This window comes from Sander lucioperca, chromosome 6, assembly GCF_008315115.2.
Source record: "Sander lucioperca isolate FBNREF2018 chromosome 6, SLUC_FBN_1.2, whole genome shotgun sequence".
NCBI classification, from domain to species: Eukaryota; Metazoa; Chordata; class Actinopteri; order Perciformes; family Percidae; genus Sander; species Sander lucioperca.
Window position 1 is genome coordinate 13,511,300 of NC_050178.1, and position 20,439 is coordinate 13,531,738.

Here is a 20,439-nt window from a genome sequence, read left to right on the forward strand (position 1 = left end):
ATATGTTCATTTCAAATTAGCTAAGTGGCAGGGAAGGTGCAAGTTGTGTCAGGTATTCTTATACGCTTTCACTTCTCTAGAAACCTGCCCATTGGTAAGATAATAAACTTGAGGTCATACATCATGTCCTGTACATAAAAACATAACAGTTCTTCATATATGGCATTTATTTTCGACGTCTATGGCATCCACTTGAACCTTTGGTTTTTGTAAATGAGTGATCCTTAAAGTCCGTGGCCCTCTGCCATGATAGAAAAATGTGGATTTATTTGTATAGTTCAACGAATAATACTTACATTTTTATTAAAATAATTCTATAATAGTTCCTATATTATTTATTAATCTAGCAAATCTACTGATCTAATAATCTGCAAATGTGTTTTAAAACACTGATAAAATATATTAGCCACGTATTAAACATGTATATGTTTCTTGTGTATTAAACATGTATATGTTTAATACATGTCTAATATCTTTCTAATACATTTCTCGTGTGTTGTTCTTTCACAAAACTATAGATGTGTGAAAAATAGGCTACTTCAAACTATTCCAAGGGACATACATGAGGGGGTCCCCGGTATATTCTCTGTCTTGTAAGTGGTCCTTAGCTGAAAAAAGATTGAGAACCTCTGCTCTAAATGTGTAAATGAACCCAAGTGTATTGATTGTAGCCCATTATAGCACATAAGGCTAATTTACGAATAAAGTTCCACGGATTAGCCCTGTGTTGAATGTTATCATTTGGAAGTGTTCAATACCCATCTGCATTCACCTAATGTGCTCTGTAGAGCCAGAGCTTAAAATCCAATAGCGGAATGGGAAGTAGAAACATCAACCTCAGCTCCGAAATGACCCCATTGCATCTGCTGCTAACTCCTACAGCGACTCGATAACTTGCAAAGAGAAGAAGCTTTTTCACTGTGTATTAAAACACCTCATTAATTATCACAGCAGGTGGAGGGTGAGCAGCGTGGATTAGAACGATCCATGCACCTGTTCTGTAGCTTTTGTTGGACAACATTGTGTGGGTACACAATAACACCTGTGTTGGCTATAGAATGGTATAATAGGGAATTAATTCTGTAAGGCTGGATAACTGATTTGTTTCTATAAACATTAGCAGAGAAGTTCATTTATACGCATAAAAGAAGTATTGATTAAACATCCACATGACTTAACATAGTGCATAGAGCCGTGTGTTGCGTGTGCTCTGAAAGAGTCAAAACTAATACCTTCATTGAGGTGTTACCTCCAGCAAAATATCATCAGTTTACCTATTCATGTGATCCGACCATGACTAAGTATCTTTCTTTGGCACCTATCTGCTTGAGGTATAAGAAAGGGAATCAATTAATGTTTCATCAAAGACGTGAATGAATGGGATAACAGATATGTAGCTGCAGGGAGAGAAGTGTTATTTCGGTTATTTCACTTATCCTGCAGTTCTGCTCCTTTTTTATTTCCCCTTTCATTGAAGCAGATCACACATAGTATAGGAATATGGAAATGCAGACAGTTATAAATAGATTTTTGGGGTTGAGGGAACTTGTTTGTAATGCTGTTTGGTGAATATCCTGTTAAGTGTCTTTGTCATTGATTGTGATTTGCGACCACTCTTCCTCTTTGTCAAGGCATTTTTTTAAAAGTGTTAAACAAATGTCATCCTCATTTTTGAGACTTTTTCCCTCGATTCATTGCATATTTTTTGCAGTGTTTGTGACTGATGCACCAGCAATGTAGTCAGCAAATACTCTAAGACACAAGGGAATCATGTTAAGTCGAATGCCAATCAGCAGAATGTCAGCTTTAGTAGAACTCTGACAATGACCATTGTTATAATTGAGTTAAATGTAAACACTTTGACTTTACAGTTAAATATATCAGGCTCACAACTGCCAACTTTAAAGACACTATTCAATTAAATGCTAACAAATGGTGACTTGGCGATAAAAACGATTTGTCTGAGTGGAATGCAGTTCTGCAAGGCCATGATTTGACATCTTGTGAAATTACTTTGATGGTATTTCTGAATGTATACTACACATGCTTACAGCAGCCAAATAAGAGGGAATTAAGAGAGATGCGTGGCAAATGTCCCTGGCCACACTACATGTCATTTGGCCAAATAAAATAAGGCACCAGGACCCTGATCTTCGAATATTTTAATATGAATCAATCCACAATTCATCTAAGCATAATTAGGGGGACAGCTATCATCACGGTTGACTTGGTCTGTGTTACTTTAAGCTATCTACTAATTTTCTAAAATCTAATTTCCCACATTTCCTTGTTTGACAGGCAGAGATAACAGCGAACGCCTCACTACTTTCAGTCCGTTCAAATGGGAGAGCAAACACTGATTCATTTTCCACAAGTGATTATAAAGCTGCCAAAATACCACAGAGGATGTCTCTCACTGTGATACAATGTCTCCAATAAATGGTTGCATTTCACCAAGTGACATGGGTACTTTTGTTGGGTAGAGCTTTTAAGGAGTCGCCTTTCATGTGATTACCCCGCATCCACTGTGTTTTTTCATGTCGTAAAATCAAGTAAACTGCTTATTGAGCGGTACATTGTGCATTTCTTGTCCTTTAAGATGGCTGGGAATACTGAATTTGAATCTTGAAATTGCCAAACAATTGTACATCTTACTGGCAAGCATGCATTAGAGTGTACAAAATAGCTATATTGTCTTCACATCAACACACTGGCTTGTTAGGTAATACATTTAGCTGCAGTAGTACTTGGAAAAAAGTGCTTGCTCTCATGTAAAAAGGGATTTTGGTGTGTTTCTGGCATTGCTGTCGTATTGTTCTCTTACAGACAGTGTTACTGCATGGAATAAAGTGATTATCAATCACGCCTCTGTTATAAATCCCCAAATACTTCATAGTCCACTGTGTGCAGACAATGAGACCATACACAAACCACTTACTTCATTCTGAAATGAATTAGCACAGAAACAAGCGAGATGTAATTCTAAGAAGTAGCCCATTCACTATGCCATGGCAGTGGTAAAATTAAGCTGGAATGGCATGAGAAGGGTTTTGCATTTTTCCTATGAATAGGCAGTGTTGAAAGCACCTGCACTCTGTACAGTGCCAAACGCCCCCCCTCCTCCCCCACCAACATCTCAAATTTGAAAATATAACAATAATGCATTGGTCCATATACACCTTTATGTTGCTGCAATTAATCATGGCGGTGGCAGAAGGACAAGGCGGTAATTTTCATGGTGACACAATGATTCAATGAGAGAGGAGAAGCAAGAGAAAGGGGGAGAGAAAAAGAGGAGAGAGGCAGAGAGAAGGATCCTGGCCATGCCTTAATCAGCTTTCCTTCTTGTTATTAACTGTCATTATCTTTCTTCTTTTCAATCAGTGCTTGCTTGTGCTCTGAGGATGTTCTAATGTGTGGCACTGGGAAGCTATTATTAATATCTCACCAGCTTGCTTTAGTGACATCAGATGCTGACAGATCTCAGAACATAATATCAGACAATTTCACTTTCACTATTCAGCTCTCTCAAAGCTGCACTGGGTGAATTTGGCATGTTGGGTGTCTCCAAAAAGTGTTAGGAAGTAACATCTTTTGAAAAAAATATGAACCTCAAGACAAAGAATTTATGTGATGATGCAATACAACTAAGCTGTGCACATGCTGATCATGTATATATGGGGAATCTACTGTATATCACAGTACATTCATAGGATAGAAAATCCCAAGTAGCATTACGTTTTATGATGCAAGGATGCCAGGATGAGCAACTTCATTATTTTGGTGACATCTGCAGAGGATAGATAGTATGAGGCATGTTCACTGAATGCAGTCCATGATAATGCAGCTTTGGATAGGATCATATTCATCCATTGACAATGCATGTTTTTCAAAATCAAACAGCAAAACACCTCAAATCAGCGCGCATATCACCCTCATCTAGGGCTGGGTACCGAATTCAATTCTTTTTAGGCACCGACCGAATTGCCTCTGACGTATTGAGTATCGAAAAATGCCTCGTCATTCAATACCCAAATTCAATAGCTAAGGAGTAAATCTCATCAGAGTCAGTGAGACAATAATATCAATACTTTTTTAACAATACAGAGCCCTACCCTAGACAGAAAGTAAGCATAGCAACAATGAACTTTCTCAATGCTTTATGCTACATTAAAAAAAAACAACTTTGTGATTATAGTATCTTTAGAACTGTATTTGATTTGTTTTGTGTTGACCTAACCATTCAATAGTGAGTGATGCATTTGTTCCACCAATGACATTCTTTAGTTGACATGGAAGCTGTGGTAGCGGTTGCTATAGCAGCATTTCACATTTTTCACATCAATGACGACCCCGTGCTTATGTTGGGGGGGCACAGCTGTCAATGAGTGCAACAGCAGACCTATTTGAATCTCCACCCAAATCAGAGATGTGTGCAGTGATTCAGAGGTCTGGAATCAGGCTGCTGCTTTTATCAAATGCTGAACAAATTTCAAATACATTTACACATCATCATGTGTTCGTTTTGAAAAAATAAATAAAATACCTGACCATTCAACATTATTGGCTGTGCACATATGCATGTAAATTCTTTACTTAATCCTGATGTGACGTTTGAAGAACCAAAAAACAGATACATAATGAGCAAAAAGAAAAGTACAAGCCTTCTAAAACTGCTTTTAATATTAGTATAACATGCAACAGTAGCAGTGTTGGATGAACTTCAACACTTTCAAATGTCTACACAAAGACAGAATAACTGTCAGACATTACAATGGATGCTGGAAAGACACAAAAGGATTTTGCATAGCAACAGAGAATATATTTTTCTTTATGGAGGACCAAAGCGAATTCATCAAAACACACAAAGCGTATGTCTCTGTTTAGGATAAAAGTAAACGTTGCATGAAATTATGTTAAAAGCAAATGAGGTTCTTTTTTTACAATGAGAGAAAGTGAACACAGAGCAATTCTAATGATGCTCATTGTTATTATTTTTTAAATCTGTTAATTTATCAGTATTTATTTAAAAAATGTAAATAGGACAGGTAAATATAAAAAATATCAATTATGTGAAAACCTGATGATAAAAATATCATTTGCAGCACAAACACTGTGCAGCTTCACCGGTTGTTTTTTTTTTAATTGCTTGAAGGGATTCTTGCTGATCTGCAGCATAATCAGCTGCTTTTGTCCTTCCTAACCATTTTTCTCTTCATTTTCTAATAACAGCAGCCACTTTTTAAGCAGTGCTTGCCCCGAGAGGACCCTGTTTGGCTGTGTTTTCTTGCAGCATGAAATAGAACAACTTCCTGATCTCTGGGAACATAAAATGTGGGTTAACTTCTATTAAAATGAATCCTTAAAGCAGGTACAATCAATTTCTTTATATAATGATTTTTGTTTCTTTCTTCATAGTGAGTTTCATCTCATTGTTTAGTTGTCCTGACACAACTTCACTGTTTTGGTTCACTCTCACTGCTCTCATTATGTCTGCAGTGGCCGCAGCAGGCAGCTGTACACTTCCTGCTCAGCACCAAACGTCAGACAGACACAGTTAGGAACTAGCTGGTGAACATAGTGGAGCCAGATATTTTCCCCAGGACTTCAGGAGTTGGTATTGACCAAAACAGAGATAAAAGAGAGTGAATAGCATGTATCAGATGGAAACAAATACTAAACAACTCCAAATGAAGGAAATGTTGCTCAGTAACGGCTAGATGTTTAAATAAGCCAATGCATTCTCATGAACGGGTCCCTATGATATGAATTTATACACACCAAAACATAAGATATGAAACTAGGAGACCGCCGGCTGGTCACGTAACACTGGCCGGATACATAGCACCGTGAGCTGCTGGTCATTTCGGACATTATGGTTAAGTTTAGGCAAAAAGTGAGCGTCGAAAGTTAGGTTTAGGCACCAAAACCACTAGTTTAGTTTAGGAAAAAGATTGTGGTTTGGATTAAAACACTCCCAAGTAACACACATTTCCTGGGTCTTTTGTTTTCCCTGGGAAGTGAACTCCGCTCCGTGGCTTGACAGTCCGGTATTTTTGTGTGTTTACAACTTGTTTCTGCTGCCCACACTGACCAAGGTTTAAACATGATTTATGACTTCCTGTAAATTAATGTTTCAATGTGCACTCAGTATTCCTTGTAAACCTCATTTTGATGAAGATGATCAAAATGTGGCGGTGGATTGTGGTGGTGGAGCAGGTCTATGAGGTAGGAAGGGGCCTGGTTATGGACGGATTGTTGGTGAGGAGGAGGACTTTAAACTGGATGCGTTGGGAAACAGGGAGCCAGTGCAGATTCTGAAGGATGGGGAAGATTTGGTCACGCGAGCGCGTATGGGTGTGGGTGAGGAGACAGACAGCAGAGTTTTTGATGTATTGAAGTTAATTTAAGGGTTTTGCAGATGAACCATCTATTGCAGTAGTTGATTCTGCATGTAATGAATGCGTGGATCAGAGTTTCAGCAGCAGAGAAGGTGAGTGATGGGCTGAAGATATGTCACACAATTACACGCTGTAGGACAGAAAACAGAATGTGTTCTATCCTAAATCCATGTACATGTGTCACATGGAGGAAAATCTTTATAGTCAGTGTATTAAGTAATTCATTCATTGCAGTCTCTTAAAAACTAAGGTGGAATATACTTTGGATTAGCTAGAAACAAAGATAATTTTAAAATAAGAAATACTACAGAATGGTCATATTTAGCTGGCTCAATAAATCAGGGCAATTTCTTTGTAAGTTGTGAGCCACTATTGAGACCAGGCTTGCAATGATATGACATTGAAAATAGAGCTGACAACAGCTCATTTTGCAACAAGCCCCGGGGCAGCAGCACCGACAAAGACTAAATGAGTTTCTCCAAAAAGCAAAGGGAGCAGTTTGAAGTTGCAGTCACACAACTGGGCCAAAGCAGCAACATTCAAGCAAATACTTACAAACCTAATAATGAGGTTTTGTTATGCAGCATGACCGTGGACAACAGCATACATAGACCAAATGGTACCAGTCTAAATGTTTTATTTGTGCTCATTCTTTACAGTGAATGAGGATCATGTCAACTGTAATACTATGTACACGATATAATGATTAAAAATAACTCTACCTGCCTATTGCCTTATTTTTATTTTGTAATGGCCTTTCCACAACCTGTTATTAACTTTGACAGTAGTTTTACATTTAGCTTTGATTATTTTATAGCAACTACCACTTTGGTAGAAGATTTGACAAATCAATTTGCAACATTTAACCGCAGGTTGCAGAGCTAACTTGCTATCATATAACAGTAACAATTTAGACAACCAAGCATAGCATATGTACCAAAAACAAATATGAAAGCAAGTTCTACCTCGTGAAGGACTCCACTTTTTACCATGCCATTTACAAATGAATAGTTCCTTTTGCTATTGCTACTGACTAACTGACACAGAATGAGATCTCAAAAGAATAGAGACGTTTGAAGGACTGGGGATCCTATAGTAAGACTGTACTTTTACTGTAAAATCTATCCATAAAACCTGTCAGAGTTTGTTTACTGGGTTTTGATTAGGGTTGGATACCAAAACCCGGTTCCTAATCTGTATCTACCGGACAGAATGACAACGCAGATTTCTGTGCCTCATTTCGCTGTCTCTTAAATACCTGCCCTGCTCTCTCGGGCTCCGAAACGGACATTAGAGGCAACAGAAGCATCACTGCACGTGGCGCTAGTCAGAGGCGTCGTTAGGCCTGGGCATCCCCGGCTACAGCCCCGAATGTTTTATGAATAACCCCTGATCTCTCGCTTTCTCTCTCTTTGTCTCTCTCTTATTGAGGACCAAGCAGCGAAGCTGTGAGGCACCATTAGTGATTCTACCTTTATTTATTTACCTTTATTTTATTATTACACATCTTTCCTCTGCCATGGGAGTCTATGGCAGCCCATAGAACCGTACAGTAAAAAGTTGTGAAATTTGGCACATTGCCATAATTCATTTTCAAGTTTAAGGTCTGCACCACAGGCAGTCTAGCACCACCAATGGGTCAAAGTTAGTTGTAAATTGTAATAAAAGTTGTAATAATTAGTTAGTTTAGTTGTAATAAAAGTTGGCATTGCATCCATGCGATTAACTTTTGAACCGTATGCCCGATTTTGAACATCAAGATATAGTTGGAATCCTTGGATGACGCTGGACTCAACGCACCCCATGATGTCAATATCCGCCATGTTGGACCTTCCACCATATTGGATTTGATCAAAAACACTAAAAAGTTTTCACAGGTCACAAAATTGGTCCAATTTTCAGGAAACTTTGCACAGATGATCTTCAGACCATGCCGCAGAAAAGTTATTCCATTGCGTATTGATATTTGAAAGTGTTTGCCCGTCACAGCCAAACGAAATTGACAGTAAAGCTGGCAAACAGGAAGTGAACTCATATCTTGGCAGGTCTTTCACGTATCAACACCAATCTTAGTACATAGGTACAGGGCCCAATTAGGAAGAGGCTCAAGAAATGTGGTGACCTTAGACCTATAGGGGGCGCTGTAATTACCAAAATTTCGTTTTGGCCTATCACGTTTGATGTGTTTGGAATTAAAACTTACTAGCGGTGTCTGTTAATAATGTGGGAGGTCTGTATGCTGCGTTCATCTGCGCCACCTGGGAATAACAGAGACCGCCCCTGTGATTACGTTATTTTTCCGACTGCCAGCGTTCACATGGCCGGGATGCGTGTTCTTCTTCTTTTGTTATATTGGCCTTTGGCATAACAACTTGTTGCATGACTGCCATAAATGGTTGGCCGTAGCCTAGAGCATGAGGTGTGTGAAAACATGGAGGCCACAATAACAAAAAATTTGCTGCTGTTTTCTTATACAAGCATAGAAACAGCACATGGACAGGTGTGTGTTTGTGTTATCTGCAGGACAACGAACGGGAAAGGACATGGATAAGGTGTTGTTATGGTATGGTATGTTTCTTGGCAGAGGCATTTGTCCACAATAAACAGTTTATTGTCATTGAAATGTGTTCAGTGAACCAACGTCCAAAGTCGCCTACATCAAACGTCAATTGTCAACAACGCGTCACCAACTGGGAAACTCGGTTAGCAAAATCTAGCCCGAGTTTCCCACCTCTGATTCCCACAGGAAGGGACGTGAATGATGACGTTTTCACTAAGAAAAATGTTTTTCCGATGTCTATGAATGCAGCATAAGGCCGACACATGCCAATTTGTGACGTCAACGTAATTGATCCGGCCGCCATATTGGATTTCATCAAAAACACTAAAAAGTTTTCACAGGTCACAAAATGTCTCCTATTTTCACGAAACTTGGCACAGATGATCTTCAGACCAAGCCACACAAAAGTTATTTCATTGCGTATTGATATTCAAAAGCGTTTGCCCATCACAGCCAATCGACGGCGAAGCCGCTAAACAGGAAGTGAACTCATATCTCGAGGAGGCTTTCATGTATCAACACCAATCTCAATACTTGGACTCATAACCCAATTAGGAGGAGGCTCAAGAAATTTCGTGACTTTTGACCACTATGGGGGCGCTATAATCACAGGAAGTAGGCTCATATCTTAGCAACGCTTTCACGTATCAAAACCAAACTTGGTACATGGACTTGGGACCCAATCCGGAGGAAGCACAATTAATTTGGAGTCTTTTGACCACTAGGGGGTGCTATAATAACAGGAAGTAGGCTCATATCTCAGCAATTTTTTCATGTATCGAAACCAAACTTGGTACATGAACTTGGGACCGCATCCTGAGGACGCACAATCAATTTGGAGTCTTTTGACCACTAGGTGGGTGCTATAATCACAGGAAGTAGGCTCATATCTCACCAACGCTTTCATGTATCGAAACCGAACTTTGTACATGGACTCAAGACTCAATCCTGAGGACGTAAAATAAATTTGGTGACCTTTGACCACAATGGGGGCGCTATAATCACAGGAAGTGAGCTCATATCTCAGCAACGTTTTGATGTATGAAGTCCAAACTTGGTACAGGGACATGGTAGCTGATTGTGAGGACGTACAAGGACATTGGTGTAATTTGGCCTCTAGGGGCACTGTAACAAAGTAAATGAGCTGATATCTCAGCCATTCTTTATCCAATTGTCATCAAAGTTGCTGGGAGTGCTTGCTCATGCCATGGCAACGCCATTCCTGCTAGTGTACTGCTTGGCCCCTTCATTGCTGCTTGCAGCTATATATTTTTTATTTTTTTTACAAAAACTTACTACAAAAGTATAATAAAATTTTTTCTTAAATCCCCAGAATGGCACATGCAAATTAAGAAAACAAGTATTTTCCAAGGCACTTGCAGTTCTTAAATTTTTTTTGTAGAACTCATGGTAGAACTATAACTTTGTCCAGTTTAAGCGAATAGAATGGGCAGCTACGTAACCATAATACCGTATTTGTTGCTATCACCTAGCAACTGTAGCTCGTTGCTGGCTTAGTGGTTAAAATGCTGACAGCTAAATGGTCTAAAGAGTGGCTGTATTTGCTTCAAAGGGATATACACACCAGGACATACAAGTCTGCAACTAAAGACACAGTGTGCAGCCTAGCTGCACCATGGCCACTGCCGCTGTCTGAGTTTTCAGAGAAACAACACCAACAACAGTTAATGGTGCGTTTAATTGCAACTTGTAAACTAATGGTGCACTCATTATTGTAAACTACCCTACTGCCATCTAGTGGTTCTTTTTTGTCGTTTAACAGCAATTGACTGGTATATTATTATAATAAGTTATTGTTAATACATTTAAATAAATCATTTAAATTTGATCATATGGCCTTAGCAATAAACAGACCATTATTTAATGTCACGACTATCGTTTTGTGCTCTTATTTTGTTTTTTTAAGTATCGGTTCAGGCACCGGCACCGTTTTAAAAGTATTGTTTCGGAAAAACCCAAACAATACCCAACCTTGATTTAGACCAACAGTACAAGGCAACTTTGACAAACCATGATCAACACAGAAGCAATGTAACTCCTTTTCTCAAGTTCCTTAGATCATGCAGACTTGACTTCATATCTTGTATCATTCCAGTGTAAGCACGTTGTCTGTTTGCCTGTAGGATATAGTATGAAGCTAATAAGTGATCCTGGAATTAGTTTCTATCCAGGCACAAGATGCAAGTACATTTCCTCCAATAGTATTCTGGCTCACGTAATGACTAAATATAATTTTAGCAAATCATTTCCATGCAATAAGAGCACTAAGAAGATCCTTCACTCATAGTTCTCATGCAGGTGTTTTCACTTATAACGGCTGATTAAACCTCTTCTTAGGACTGTGTGGGTGTTTACTGAACAAACTGTGCTTGACTAACATCTGACTCTCCGCTTAGTTTTGTTTCATCTGCCAGGGTGGAGCAACTTGTACATCTTTTTTTTAAACCAACCCCATGTATGAAGTTTGGACTTAAACAAACATTCTGCATACTTTAGCTCCACCCAGTTTAAACAGAATAACATATGTGTGGATGTGCAGGACCTTTACTGTTGTTTCTGTTTCTCTGGTAAAATAGAATTGGTAAAAGAAAGCCACTTTGGAATGAAATGAGCCAATCTAAAAACGTAGGAGACACGACTTGTTATTTTTTTAGATGAGATTGGATTCAGTGATTTCCATAAGATTACGGTCCAAGAGCTCCAGTAGATGCATTTGTTTTTGCTTTTGTCTGGCTGCTGGATCTCAATGGTAAACTGAAACGTTTACTGTGATGAAGGGTAACAATATGAGTTTCTATAGCCTCTTTTAAACAGAGATTCTGTAATACAGCCGTAAAGAAGATCTGCCATTATGCCAGCAAGCAAACAATGCCGGCATAATGCTGGCCCAGTGTGTTATTTTAGATAGTATGCTGGTATTCCGGAAGAGGCGTGATGTGTAACTCCCACTCCTACCATGCCAACTGTCCCTTTTAAACAGACGTTGATTTAGCGCTGTGATTAATGCTGCTGCCGGGTTAAAAGCAGAACAACTCTGCCCCCCATTCCATGTTTGTACCTTTTATAAGGAACAGCGAGGTGGAATAACAGCGCAACATTCCTGCCTTTAACAGGTTATGTGAAAGGGGCTTATGTGTCTGAAACAAGGACAACCCACATAGCTCATAATTTTTTTTGTTAATTCAATGCTTTTCGTCCATTACAGACACTTTTACTGATAAGCAGTCGACAACTGATCTTTCTTTTATATTCTTGGTTAAATTTCCTTATCCTAAAATACAGCATATCACCTTTCTTTTACTGATAAGTGTATGTGCTCAGTTGCATTTGTAGTACTTGCAATGCCTCTTTCAATGAATATTCCACATCCTGATCCAATTGCAAAACAATTCTCAACTTCCTTATTGCACTATTTCCTTAACTAAAGCAATCTTTAGTACACCACTACATCTGCTTTACGTAGCCTCTCCCTGCATATAATCTGCTTTTTATGATACTGATCATTTTTCATGTACTTCTACGGCTCCAAATTCCCCACATATGTAATTTGTGCATTGTCTTGGATTTATTTTTAAATAGAATAAATGATAGGTTTTTATTTAACATTGATTTACTGTAAGAAATTATAGAATTATTGTTTTTCATATATGAAACAGATTGTTCTTTTATATTGCTGCTTAAAATTCTTGAGTATTAAAACTACTGTATTGAAATTACTGTAAACAGTCTTTTAAGCACAAAACTGCTTTGTATTCTGAGGCAATATTAAAACCCTCCAATTTATCTTATACCAATGATTTCTTTCTTGCAATCTGCAGATGGTACAATGGTGGACGCAGCGGCCAAACAGTCTTTACGTTTTTGTTTTTATCTCAAGTCAATGACTTGGATCATTTGCTTGCTGAGTCACTGACAAAGCTAATTATCAGCAATGTGACTTGGCCACTGACACAGAGACAGTCGGGGCTTACTGACCAGCTGAAACCTTTCGGATCTCTTTGCCTCCATTAAGTGCTGGAAAAAGTATCCAGCGGTGCTGAGCTTTAATGGGCTTAAAGCTCCCTGTGAAATCATAACAGGGGGGAACCTCACTCATCACACCATCAACCAGGAAGTACCTGAGAGACGGAAATCATATTCACCTTGTATTCACCTCTCACCAGGCTCATAATTGTAGGAGATAGGGGTACTCAGGGTCTGGCGTCCATTACCATACATCCATGGACGATGATTAATGACCCGATGGGAACAAACAGCGAGCGACCGCTCTCTAACAGCGTCCGTTAGCTCATATGCCACCAAACACAGGAGCATATGCTTCAGATATTTGCAAGACCTTGTCTTGCACTTCAAAAAGTTGAGAACAAAAGTGTGTGTAAGTGTGACTCTCAAGTGTATGTGCACTGTGTATTTTCTTGATTGCATACATGGTGTGTTTCTGCATGTAGTGTACATGTATGAGGGTGTACAGTGATAATTCTGTGTGCAATCATTACTATCATGTCACTGTGATTAGATTAATTGCCCCGAGTGTGACCATCAATAACACTAATGTGTCTGTTTCCTAAATCTGATATACCTTTTTCAATGACTACATTGCATGAGTAAATTAGCGCTTGTAATCAATCACAAGTCAATCTGTAATGAATGTAACAGCGGCACTGGTGACAGCTATTTTAAATGGCTGCAGGAATACACTATCTGTGTGTTTATGTGTGGCATGTTCTGTGTGGAGCTTGTAACCAACAGAATCTTCTAATGCCTAGTTAACACTACACAAATTTAGCTTAGTTTTTGTAGATCCCCAATAAAAGTCCCAGATTAGAGGCAAATTGACGTTGGCACCCCCTAACTCTTCTTTTCTTTATTCTTCCGTTTTATCGCTGCAAATCAGCACACCAACAACTTGGAGCGCTTGTTCCTAGCGGACATCCATTTTTGGAACAAAAAGAATCCTGTCTGGCGCGTGGTGTTACGTTGTGTTCCATGTCACTACGTGCTTTTATTTTCATGACAAAATGTAGTTTGGAGAGCAGACATACACATCGGCAGTGGTGGAAGAAGTATTCACATCCTTTACTCGAGTAAAAGTACACATACTCTACAAAAAATACTATGTTACAAGTAAAAGTCCAGCATTGAAAATGTTACTTAAAGCTATAGTGCGTTTCTGTCGCCCCCATGAGGAATTCTAAGTACTGACAACAAACTGTTGGCGCGTCCACATGATACAAGCCTTCCGTGACCTCACATTTTATAAACTGGAATGATCAAATCAATTCTGTCAATCAACTAAGTGTTTAATCGGCTAATCGCTTCAGCTGGACTTGTAGGCCTGTTTATTGTTGGGTAGTTTAATTTGTGATAAAACATGGTATTTTATAAACAACATGTAGTGGAGTAGAAGTAGAAAGTGGCATGAAAAGAAAAGACTCAAGTAAAGTACAAGTCCGTCAAATTTGTACTTTAGTACAGTACATGAGTAAATGTACTTAGTTACATTCCACCACTGCACATCAGGGATTCCTCCTGGTCTTGTCTCGTGTGACCCCTTGTCGCCGGCCTGTCATGTAGTGTGAAAACCACAACAACTTCAAGACTCCTGATTACTAGACAGCAAGTTGTGTAGTGTGAGCAGTACAGCAATCTGACGACTTTGAAAGTTGTGTAGTTTGGACTTAGCTTAACAAATACCACTGCATGTCTGCGGGAAGCACTGACAACAATGATTGTGCTGTTGCAACGCAATTTTTGAAATCCTGTTAAAAGAGCATTTGTACTGGAATGTTAAAAACGTATAACTCCAAGTGGTCTGTGTGCTGATATCTATAAAAGAACAGCAACAAAAAAGCCCATCAGCAACATGCAACACAGTTTCGTTGCCTCTGTAAACAACAGGGATCTGTGTGCTGAAAAGGCAGGTCCCTAGTGGACGAGCATCATGGTGTATCTTCAAAAGCGACTTACCGATGGGGCTGGTTTCCCTCCTTTTGCAGTGCAGACGAGAGTGAAGTTTTGGGCTTGGTATCGACTGAATGGGGCTGGAGTGTTCTCTGCCACCACTGATATGTTGTTTGGAGGCGCTGTGGAGGACAGGAAGAAAGCTTTGTGAATCAATATCCCAAAAACATTTGATGGACACAAAGTGCAACCTCAAACATTTTTAAACTGTTAGAAAATATCCGCTTTCCCTTGCTCAGTGCAATGCAGCAGTTATTTCGTGATAAAATCAAATGTCATCTTAGGGTTATGCATGTAGGTGGAGGGAGCACTGGTAATACTGACAGCAGAGGAAGAGCAAGGAAGTGAGAGCAGAGAAAGAGCAATGCTGTTGTGCCCCAATTGTTTAAAATATAACTGACTAAAACAAATCTGCAGACCTGCTTTATCCGTCTAATGCAAGAAGACGCTGAGAGAATCTCCACTTAAAATGGTAACTGAATGGTTGGGACAATATGTTTAAAACTCCCCAGGGCTTATGTGAGTCAGATGAGGCTGATAAGGTAGAAAATCTCATACATATCATATCACGTCTGAATCTCTCTAGGGATCCCAGCAAATATGTCATGGCAGTGTAAAGGGAAAACATGTGAGCAAGACAAGCATTATTATAGAGGAGCACTGGGAGGAGAAGAAGGCAATGAATGGAAATCTCCCACATCCCCCGGAAAATCAACTGTTCAACATGCAGTCCTACTCCAGTCCTTGTATGGTGGCTTGAATAGGAATGTTAATATTTCATAGACCATATTGGGGCTGAATCAGGAAAAATATCAACAAGCTAGTTTCAACTGACGACACTGCAGCAGATGATGGCCAGCTGCACAAGGACCACTTGAATTTTGATGAGGACCGCTGAACACAAAGGCACTTTTCACAACATTAGCTGAAGAGGCTTTAAGATGCAGAGTTTATCATGTATTCTGTATATCTACATGTCTTCTCTTTATGAGGCTTTTCATGCATGTCCATGCAAGTTGTAATTCGGCAGTGTAATATTTTCAGAAGACTTCAGTTGGCCCAAGCTCTAATCAGAATGAGAAGTGTTTGTGAAATCTGTCAAGGACTGACAAGACTAAACCTATGAGTCATACTTTAAAGGTGACCTATTACACTCGTTTTCAGGTTCATAGTTTGGGCCTATGTGCCGACAGCGGCGAAGGCCCTATTGAAACTGAAGGAATTCTTTTCCCGGCAAATTAATCGCCTTTTTGAGGGCTTAACATACTCAAAAACTCACCAAAATTGGCAGTCGCATCAAGCCTGGTGAACATTTACATATTTTAAGGATTTTGGGAATAGGCACATAAAAATGGCTCGCTAGTGCCCCCTACAAAATGTAAAATAATTAGCCCCTGCAGTATGTTTAACGTAGACTAACGAAACATGGTACACATATGTAGTATGTCAAGACGTACAAAAACGCTCATTGGAGCCATACCCTTAACACAACAGGAAGTCCGCCCTTTTTGAATTGAAAGTTCGAAATTAGTGCAATTTTGGCCATTTCCACATCGTACTTTAACAGACTCCTCCTAGAGATTTCATCCGATAGACTTCAAATTTGGTCTGTACCATCGTAAGACCTTACAGATGAAAAGTTATTAAAAGAAAAACTTTTCGTCATAAGGCATGGCCGTGGCGGGCGGCCATTTTGTGCGTTTCGCCATCAAAACAGGAAGTGGGTATAACTTGAGTGTACATTGTCCAATTGGCTCAAAACATTTCAGGATTCATAAGAGTTCAACCCTGACGACATCTACAGGCCGATATTGACTCAAAGTCATAGCGCCCCCTAGTGGCAACAGAAAGTAGCCCTAAGAGTCAAGGTGCTATACTTTAACAAACTCCTCCTACAGAACTCATCCAATGGACTTCTAATTTGGTGTGTGCCATCTCAACACCTTAAAGATGAAAAGTTATAAAAGCGAAACCTTTCATCAAACAGTGTGGGCGTGGCATGGCGGCCATTTTGAGTGTTTAGCGATGAACGAGAAAGTGGCTGTAACTAGAGTGTACATTGTCCATTCTGTTTGAAATTTCCCATGATCAACAAGAGTCCAGGCCTGAGGTCATCTACAGGCCAATATTGACCTTTGGTGATAGCGCCCCCTGCTGGCAACAGGAAATCCGCCTTATATGACAAACATTATCCAATTTACATGAAACTTAAAATGTCTGGTCTACATGTCATACTGAGCTGGCCCCTATATTTTAACCACACCCATGTACTCAGGCCACACCCTCTTTTATGGCTTTTGAACCGTTTGAGGTAGAGTCTTGTGTGAGGTATCATTGAACTCAGCAGAGAGTTCCTTTTTGATTGGTGATGGTTTGACCCGCCCCCTATGCTTCAGCCACACCCCTTTTTATAACTAATGACCCGTTTGATGTACACTATTGTGTGAGGTATCATTGAACTCAGCAGAGAGTTCCGTTTTCATTGGTCAGGGTTTGGCCCGCCCCCTATGATTTAGCCATGCCCCCTTTCACAGCTGAAGAACTGTATGATGTAGACTACTGTGTGAGATATCATTGAACTCAACAGAGAATTCCCTTTTCATTGGTGACGATTTGCAGTGTCTGAGTGCCGCGCAAATGTACGGCCGCAAGGAGCGGCGTCCGCCAGTAACCCCGACGTGCAAGGAGGTGCGAAGGCCCGTCCAACGCTGCTTGCAGCTTTAATTGTATTTTGTGTTTCTACTAGAACATATTTACTTGCTTTAATGTTCAAAAACACTTTGGGCCCTATTTTAATTATCTAAGCGCACGGTGTGAAGCGAATGGCGCAGGTGCGTTTAGGGCGTGTCCAAATCCACTTTTGCTAGTTTGACGGCGGAAAAAACGGTCCGTGCGCCGGGCCCATGGTTCAAAAGGGTTGTACTTAGTGTCTTCATTATTTCATAGGTGTGTTTTGGGCGTAACATGCAATAAACCAATCAGAGTGACATCTCCCATTCCCTTTAAAAGCCAGGCGCGTTTGTACCTTGGCGCACTGCTATTATAATGGCGGATTTGCACCGTAATATTTTTATTTGTAATCTTTTGCATGTTTGTTTGCTGCTGCGCTTCCCTGTGTGTGTGTGTAACAAGCATAGTGTGCGTGCTGTGCATAAGCCTAGGTGCATTTTACTAATTTGCTGTTAAAATAACGCGCTATTGACTTTAGACCAGATTTTTGTTGGTCAGTGGCGCGATCATTTCCCGCTGCCTCAGCAATATGCCAAGAATTCACCTGTACACACCTCCCTGTAAGACCAACACGCCCATGGGCGCAAAGATGGGTGCAGGTGCATTTGCTATTTAAACGATGTGGGCGCTGGACGGGAAATTGACAACTGCGTCCGTCTTAAACTAGCAAAGAAACTTGTATTGGGCTTTGCGCTGCGCCGGGTGCAAGATAGGGCCCTTAATGTCTTACTGCCAATGGCTGCTGCAGCTGTATTCAGAACCCGTTCTCACTCCCAACTCGTCAAATACTGACGCTTGGTCAGTGGCTCTCAAAGCCAAAATCACCCTTAAGCGTCTCTATGGAACGCACCGGGCATAGCAGCAGCTCAACCGCGGCACTGTAAGATGATGTACAATAGTATTAGGAGCGACAACGGATGTGAGTAGTACAGAAGATTCGAAAATCCGCGTAAGGAGGTTGGTTGGGGCGGTAGATGGGTCAAACAATACAGGACTTTCACCGACTTTCATCTACGAGACCAGGGTTTGTGTTAGGTTCTTGTTCCGTGTGTCACTACAACGTACATTTTGTAACCCCACCCACGGTGTTTTCCTAAACCTAACTTTCCCGTTGTTGTGCCACATGTCAGCTAAACATACAGTATGTCCCAACCCAGAGCGTCAAATAGTGACGCCAAGAGTCCCGACCCAGAGAGTCAAAAAGTGAGGCCAAAGGGCTAGATGCTAAAGGAGACTTAAGTGTCACACTGTAAATCCGAATTCGCTAACTCAACCTAAAAAAATTTTGGAAACGGCTTGGACTCAAAACTTTTAATTTAGTACAGTATGGTAACATTAAAGTTTTGAGTACACTAAACATAAAATAAATGTGTCACATGAGTGTTATCTGAAAGGAAATTTCTGTCAGTTTAACATAATTTTCATGCAACAAAAATAATTAGTGTTTTCTTAACATATTATTCTACGTTATATTAACATAGAATGATCAGGTTACTTAATGTGTATTTATATGTTTATTAAACACAAAAAGTGATGTGTCATAACTTGTTAATTTTATGTACAAACAACAATTAAACAGTTAAAACAACATTACCACATCTATAGCAGAGATAGCATGAGTGTTTGGGTGTGGCCACCCAAGGGCCCCATGCAAAATAGGGGCCCCTCTAAAGCCGCTGATCTTGCATCACTTTACACAAAAGGACCACTAGTGAAGTGACACACTTAATTGCTGAAGGAACCCTATTACTGCTCAAAGTCTAATGCTGCAATACTCCAGCTCTTATCAAACGTAACAGTCACTTAACTCATGGTTACAAATGTAAATCAGCACAACAATGACAATTACCAGGCAACAAAAATTCTAAGCAGACACGTTTAATAAACGGAATTTATAAAGTTATTTGTATTTCGAACAAACTGCAAACTTTTCAGCAAATTTTAACACAACTCTATTTACCGCCTTGCATCATGGGAATTGACCAGCCAATGAACCAATTGCATCTGACTGCAGTACGATCAAATCAAACATAACACAAATTGTATGTATCCTTTCTATTCAAACATTTTAAATTAGACAAACAAAGAAATGGAAGTTGTTCTCAACCTTTAAATTTAACGTTGCTTTGACTAGTTAAAACTTAATTATGTGTACTAAAACATAATACGTTTGTAAAAACACAAAACATTGTGGCAGTTTTATGGTAAAACAGCACAAAATATTTGTGTTCAGCATAACTCTGGAACTTATGTTGTAATTATGTGTTTTTGTTGTGTTAAGTGAACACAATATTTTCATTTTGTTGAACATGAAAGTGACCGCTTGTCATATGAACATAAAAACATTGAGTACGTATTTTGACAACCATTTTTAGGTTTACTTAACTATCAAAATATATGTTAAGTGCACAGTATATGTCTTGTTAATTGGCCTTGAACTAATTATGTGATGTTGACGTTATACATTTAAGTAGAATGAACTCAAAAGTCAGAAATTGTTGACTTAACATAAAAAAATTATGTCAACCTCACATGGGATGATTTTTTTGTGTCAAATGAACATAAAGTTTTTATGTTGTTTTGACAATCCTGAACATTTGTGTGGATGTAACATTAAAATTTTGTGTCATGGATGGATTGGGGTTTACAGTGCAGTAACAAACACCAAAGACACCTGACCAAGGGTCACTTTTTGGCACGCTGCTAGTGAGAAAGTGATAGTATTCACCCTCTGTTGGAGCACCTGTCTCTTTAAGCCACATACAT

At 39.5% G+C, this 20,439-nt stretch overlaps 1 protein-coding gene across 2 annotated transcripts in view; it reads right to left on the reverse strand.

The window, feature by feature from the left end:
- Positions 1-20,439, reverse strand: part of igsf21a (immunoglobin superfamily, member 21a) — a 220,206-nt gene that overhangs the window by 25,810 nt on the left and 173,957 nt on the right. For both annotated transcript variants that reach the window (XM_031302022.2, XM_031302021.2), the window contains exon 5: positions 14,950-15,065. In XM_031302022.2, coding sequence (XP_031157882.1) covers positions 14,950-15,065 — 116 coding nt within the window. The remainder of the gene's footprint in view (positions 1-14,949; positions 15,066-20,439) is intronic.